This window comes from Oryzias latipes, chromosome 7 (genome assembly GCF_002234675.1).
Source record: "Oryzias latipes chromosome 7, ASM223467v1".
Taxonomy (NCBI): Eukaryota; Metazoa; Chordata; class Actinopteri; order Beloniformes; family Adrianichthyidae; genus Oryzias; species Oryzias latipes.
Window position 1 is genome coordinate 16,011,576 of NC_019865.2, and position 6,762 is coordinate 16,018,337.

The 6,762-nt window shown below is 40.6% G+C and overlaps 1 protein-coding gene across 2 annotated transcripts; it reads right to left on the minus strand.

The window, feature by feature from the left end:
• Positions 1-319: 319 nt before the first annotated feature.
• Positions 320-4,091, minus strand: LOC101165233 (amphoterin-induced protein 3). 2 transcript variants are annotated; one of them, XM_004070761.4, is made up of 2 exons: positions 2,836-4,091; positions 320-2,363 (listed from the first exon to the last, which is right to left on the minus strand). In XM_004070761.4, exons 1-2 carry the CDS (start codon positions 2,912-2,914, stop codon positions 955-957), a joined length of 1,488 nt encoding a protein of 495 aa, XP_004070809.2. In that variant the 5' UTR covers positions 2,915-4,091; the 3' UTR covers positions 320-954. The 2 variants fall into 2 exon arrangements, with proteins under 2 accessions (XP_004070809.2, XP_011475530.1); XM_011477228.3 differs by having other exon boundaries at positions 2,948-4,089.
• Positions 4,092-6,762: the final 2,671 nt, after the last annotated feature.

Sequence of the window (6,762 nt, forward strand, 5' to 3'; positions counted from 1 at the left end):
TGTGTTTCTTCTGCTGCGCTCCAAGTGCTCTGCTGTGCTCGATCAAAGAGATGCTGTCTTTGAAGAGAAGCCCAATTGCTGTTAGTGTTTTGTTTGTTGACACTCCTGAGTTCTGTACTTCACTGTTGGCCGCATAAGCAGAGCGCAGGCTGTTTTCTTTGCCAGGTTACTGCAACAGGTCTCCACGTGATTTGTAAATGTCTGATGTTTTGCGGCAGGGGGGGCACCTCTGTTGTCTGATAGGGAGGATTCGATGATTGCTTGCTGAGAGCTATTTCTTTAGCATAGTGAAATGAAGGAAGTCAGGACAACATCAGCATGGAGGGCATAAAAGCAAAGTCCTTTATTAATAAAATAAAGAAGTGTTCAGGAAAAAGTGCTGCCAAAGGGGTTGGAAGTAGCAATCATGCATCACCCTAAATTCTTTGGCATCCATTTGAATTTGAATCACTAAACAACCTTTCTACAACAAATGATTGAAGACCCACTCCGATGAAAATCCTGTTTTTGTGTTTTTATCATGCTCTTGTGGCATTTTTCTGATTATGAATCACACATTTAAAGAAAATTGCGCTTACAATTGAATTTCTGACTATTTCTACATTCAAATTGTTGTGAATCAGGAGCAGATAAAAAATTACTGTTGGAAAAAGCTTACAAGTGTGAGGTATAAGTTACTACGGGAAGCCACAAGCTCCCTGCTCTGCTCCATTTTGATGCATGTGCTTGTAGACGTCTTTGTTTTCCTCGTCTGTTCAGGAATCTGGCTCAAAACTGTGGAACGACTGGATAGCTCCAATATTGACCATGTTTTGCTGCACCGCTATTGCTATTGTCCATGAATAGAATAAAAATAATGTTCATTTTGTATAATTGCAACTGTGTTTCAGTACTTTTTCTGAGTCAAAAAGCGTTTTGTTCTGCAGAAGGGAAGAATCAACATAATGTTCAGTATCAACTTTCATCTTCCCACTCAGTTGCTTCTCCACATCTAGTGGGATCCATGAATGTTACATGCTTAAAAGTTTCAACATTGGGAGGGTCTCTGGTGGAAGAGGAGAAAACAAACGGGAGGTTGCTGCTGTTGGATGTGGCTGCAGGCTGTTTGCAGTAGCTGCACTGACAGGGAGTCAGAAAAAGGTATAAGAGGATGAGGAGCAAGGTCACGAAGCAGCCTAGCAGTGTTGTGTAGCCAGTGTTGAAGGACTCCTCTGCAGGCAGCAGCACTGTGACCTTCACCTCCCGAGTTGCATTTATTGCCTCTTTAGTATCTACGGCCGTGCACAGATACAGGCCTGAGTCGTTGAGCGTGGCTGCTTGGATCTCCAAGGATCCGTTTGAAAACATGTTAATTAGTGTGTCATTTAAGCTGGTCTGGGTGATCAGGCCCCTGTTTGGGGAAAGCCATGTGAAAGAGACGTCTGTTCCACTCAGGGATGTTTGGCAGTCGAGTCGCACGCTGTCTCCCTCTGAAACCTTCACGCCAGAGAGGAAAACTGCAGCCGGCTGCATGATTGCTTTCTCCACAGTGCAGTTCAGGAAGAAGCGATTATTGCGCAGGAACTGGATAGACGTTCGGGGGTCCCCGTTAATGTTGCAGGTGTGTTCATCTATGAAGTCCTTAATCGAGTCATAACCTCGGAGATTCCAGTGCCAAAACATACTGTACATGGAGCAGTCACAGATCAGAGAGTTGTTGTGCAGATAGAGATCCCGCTGCACTAAGCTGGGCAGAGCCTTCACATCCTCCCATGGCAGCTGAGTCAGTCGGTTGGAGGAGAGGTCCAGCATGGTGAGGAATGGATGACTGTGGTCTTGGATAGAGAAGAAGGGGAAGTGCGTGATCTGGTTGAGGCTCAAGTAGACCTTTTTTAAGCTGCTGAGACCACTCAGCGTGCTGGACTCGATCCGCGTGATCTTGTTGTTGAAAAGACGGAGCTCCTCCAGCCTCCACAGCCCCTGGAAGTAGTGCTGCTCCACGGCACGGAGCTTGTTGGATGACAGGTCGAGACACCTGATCCCAGAGACATTGTGGAACACACCATGAGGCAGTGTGCTAATCTGATTATGAGCCAGCCAGAGGTTTTCCAAGCGAGTCATTGTGTTGAAGCTGTTTGGACCCAGCCAGGGCAGGTGGTTGTGGCTGAGGTTGAGGGTGACGGAGAAAGAAGGCAGGGAGCGTGGCAGCTTAGCCAGACCGCTTGAGCTGCAGCTTACTGTGTCTGATAGACAGAGACACATGGGCGGGCAGATCTGCTCTGAAATGGGAACGAGACAGAGCAGCAGCAGGAAAAGGCCTTGATGTTGTCTGCAGGTCATGGTGGAAGTCAGGTCCTCTTTAAGTTGGATTTCTGTATTTTTTTCTGGTTGGATCATGGAAAAATGAGAAAGAGCAGAAAATATTAGTTGAGCTTTGAGCTGCTCAGGACATACAGAAGATAATGATTCCGTAAATAGCAGGGTTCTTAAATGAATTCTTTTAAGAATTGTTTTAAATTTTGTTGTATACAGTTCTTATGTTTAAAGTCTAAACAAAAGTTTTTTTCAATTGCTATAATATTAATACTCTCTTGAGAAATTATTTCAAGGTATACATTTTTATAGTTTATAGCTATTTCTTTCTTTTAGTTTGATTGCATTGTTTAGTAAAAAACTGACAAATTAAAAAAATTATCTCTGAGATTTGGCAATTTTCTTGTTTAAAAAAAGTGCTGTGAACGTGGATTACCAATCGAAATTATTTGATATTTCATGTCTTGGATTTTTAAATGTTATTTATTAGTAAATAGAGGTTTCAGAAGTCTTTAATTGAAGTGTCAGGTGGAAATGCTTCACCTGGAACATATTTGTCTTTCCTGATGTTTCGTTGAACTGATTTCCTGCTCTTTGGATATGAATGAGGGTAAAAGTTCATATCTCTTCCAAATACATCAGTATTCTGACTCACTTTTTAAATTCCATACTCTCCTCCAAAAAAACAAGAAGAAAGAAAATAGATATTCCAAATAAAAAGCTTAGCCGTAACATGAACCACCAACGTTTCAGCGCCTTTTTTCCCTTCTCTTTTAAAGTTTCATCCCGACAGTGATGACCCGCCACACTTCAGTATAATCCTGATCTTCCTCCTAGATCCTCCATCCGTCGGTCTCAGGCAGTAATAGATTTTCTTCCCTTTGTCCTCAGCAAAGGTCCTTCTGCTGCTTTCTCCTCATTTCCCCCAAAAAGAGTGCTGCTCGACAAACATCCTGTGGTGCTTTGCAGCATACAACAAATGCAGCACAGAGCAGACTTAATCTCCCACAATCCCTCCTCCTTCCATGTGTCAGTCAGAAACCCAGGTTTATGTCTCCCTCTCTCATAATTAAATAATGAGCCCGGTGGCTTTTCTTTTTTTGCTTACTGCATCGTTTTTCCCTACATTCCAAAATAATGAACTCACTTTTATTTTCTTTTTTTTTACGTTTTTCAGCACTTATCATCTAAAGCTAGAGGAGCAGAACCACAAAAACTATCATCACAAATGTTCCGTGTTGTCTAATAATTAATAATGGCAGTGTAAGTGGTGATCATTGCACTTGAGGTTTACATGTTCAGCAAGTTGTCCCTGTTTTTGTGGTTTTTCATGGGAATTTGTAGCTTTTCCTGCTGTCTTTCTTACACACACACACACACACACACACCCACACACACACACCCACACACACACACACACACGCAATACGTTCTTTTAAGTGTCTAACACAGCACATCCGTCTTCCTTTTCTCTGAGCTGCCGACATGGTTCCGTTTCCTTGGCTGTGACTTTGAGTGGATATGTGCTGTCCATGCTGCTTGGTCATGGTGGTCCTGACAGCTCTGATTTCTGTCACAGTGAATTAGCTTTGCCTCTGAGCTGCCACCTCCTCACCGCTGGCCCCAAACTTCCCACCTCCCTCCCTTAAGTGCTTGCGGCTTTGGCTGACTCCCACTCACTTATTCACTCTGAGGCACGGAGCTGACTCCCAATGGATTCAGAGTCCCTGGATGGGGTCCACTTCTCAGGAGGTGGGCTGATGGAAGCAGAAGTAAAGAAGAGTCCACAGGAATGCTTGGATGTAAGCCCTCAGTCGGAAGCTGCTGTTGAAAATCGCTCCTTCCCATTAAAGAAAGGATTAATGGTTTAAATCAGCATGTTTGGCATTATGGCACTGCACACAATCTTGTCCCAAGGCTAGTCATCAGCTTGGCTGTAACATGTAAGACATCACCCACACATATGCATTTGAAATATGTTAGAAAAGCATTCTTAGCAGATCTTCCTTTGGATGTTAGTCATGTGGGTGTATATATTATTGCTCAAATGGTCTCAAAGTTGTTTATTTTCCTCCAGAGCTGAGCTGTAGCCCACTTTAAAATCAACCATTATCTAGAAATTCCGCTTAATATGAATGTTTTGGTTATTTATGGCATTATAAAACCATAAAACAATCTCCAACTGTATACATTATCCCAAATGTATATGGGTCAATATATAAATCAGATAATTCATCTCAGAGCTAAAGCATTTTTCATAACCAGCTTACTTTTTAAATTTTTTTATTCTTGTGTTGACAAAGTTTTAATATTGATAGCATTCCATCAATAATCTATGGTTTTTGCCTGGAGTGAGATCAATTTCTTCAAAAGACGGAGTTTCAAACAAAATTAAAAGCACACCTTTTCTATTCAGTGAAGCTGCGATTGTCCTTTCTGTTGTTTTTTTCTATTAAGGAGGAAGACATTCTCTATTGAATAAAGTCCTCTGGAGTGTCGATATTAACAGATTCCTCATCTTGTTCTATTTGTTTTGCTCGAATATTGCATTGCAGATCTTTTGTGTGTCTCTGTTTGTGTACGTTGCTCTGCTTGTTCTGTGCGCCTCCAGGCTACGGTTCTGCAAATCCCTATTCTAATCAGTACCTTTGTATGAAGTTGCTTTGCAAATCCTGCTTTTTTATTCTTTAATCATAAAAGCAGCATATGCAAAGTTGTGCAGTTGATTCATCCGGGCTCAGAAAGGGGATGTCAGATCTCAAATCCTGACCTGGATGCATCCCACTCCCAATAGAAAAGGGATTTTCTCTTTACCATCTGTTTTAGAGAAGGAAAAAAGAAAGGAAAAAAAAACGGTGGCAGAGGGGAAATATTTGTTTTTCGTCTTACAACTGTGAAGCATTAAAATCCACACATTTAATAATACGTGCTTTATTTACACTTTGATAAACAAGGGCCAATTTTGGTGCAGAGAAATCTATTCTATTTCAAGAATTAACATGATAAATAAAGACTTTTAAATAAAAATTGGGTTTTTTTGCACCAGAATATGTATAAACATACTGTATGTGTATATTCACACTGCACAAGTTACTAGCCCAGTGTTGAGCACCACAGGCAAAATCCTTTATATTTGACACAAACGAGTCTCTATGAAGTCTGAAAGTTGAAGAGATTTGTTAATTCCAAAGGAAAAAAATCTTCACACTTAAAAATGCTGCATTATTGCAGATTCTCAGCAAGACAAACTGGCTTGTGAATAATAGCATTTATGCTAATCATTGAAAAAATATTGTTCTGAGGTATGCTTGTACCCTGACATCCAACAGCAGCCTTGCAATCACGCCTTTTTCTGCTGTTTGTAAAGCTTAGAATTCACAGATGCACACATTTGTTCACTATTTACTTTCTTTTTTTTTTCAACTGTCTTTTGTCAGCATGGCTGGCAGCGAGACTTTGAAATATGAATGAATGTGGGATAATGATTTCGAGGGCTGAGCTTTATTTTCTTCTCTCCCTGTGAATTTGCAGGCTGGATGAGCTTCTTTGTGAAGACGGAGTTTCAAGCTGCACAACATTGTTTGCTTGTCACAAAGCGCTGCTCAGCTGCTCTCTATGCTCTCCATTCATGGGCACTGCAGTGTATTATCTGACAATATCCCACTTGAAACCCACAAATCCGGGGTGAGATTGTGTGTTTTTTTTTTTATTTAATTGCATAATCTGAGTTGCACACACAGCAGGCTATACTTAAACACACTGTCATGCTGTCCCCACTCAACCTTATCTGCACTGAGAGTGAAGAGACAAGCACACCACCTAGTGGTTAAAGACCATTGAGTAACTCATACTTCATACCTTGTGTTTGTTTTTTCACAAAAAAGAAGTGGAAGAAGCTGTAAAATTTGTATGGCCTTATAGGTTTATGTTAGATTGATTTTCCTTTTTCAGTACATTTAAAAAAAAAATTACTCAGCTTTATGCACTTTAGATAAATGAGACTCTACCACAAACTTCTTGATTCATTTATAGAAATAAAGTGATGAAAATTGTTCTTGCACTTTGCAGAACCTATTTGTAATTACATGAAGACTAACTCAAATCATGTTTTTTTTTTAATCTGTAATACTTAAGTTGATAAAAATCTAAGCTGGCAGGCTTTCTCTGTTGATGATTTCTCAGGCTGCAGCTTCAATTTTACCAGAAACATTGTTAATAAAATGACAGAGGTATTCGTCCATTCATTTTTCAAACAATCCCTTTTAGGGTTACAGGGTTGCTGGAGCCTATCTTAATTGAGGGGGGGGGGGGGGGTCACACCCTGGACAAGTTGCCAGTATTCCTTGTCTAAATTCCATTAAAGACAGTTTGCCTCAATATTTTCATCTTTAAATGCATCTTAATTATTCGCCCCTTTTTAAATTGTTGTTTCAACATATTTTAATCAAACACAAACATAGACAGCACAAC

Bases quoted from the DNA above. Each gene is read 5' to 3' on its own strand.
- LOC101165233 (XM_004070761.4), bottom strand. From the start codon at position 2,914: ATGAACTTTTACCCTCATTCATATCCAAAGAGCAGGAAATCAGTTCAA. The intron at 2,364-2,835 runs GTGAAGCATTTC...TGATCCAACCAG, and splicing joins GAAAGACAAATATGTTCCAG to AAAAAAATACAGAAATCCAA.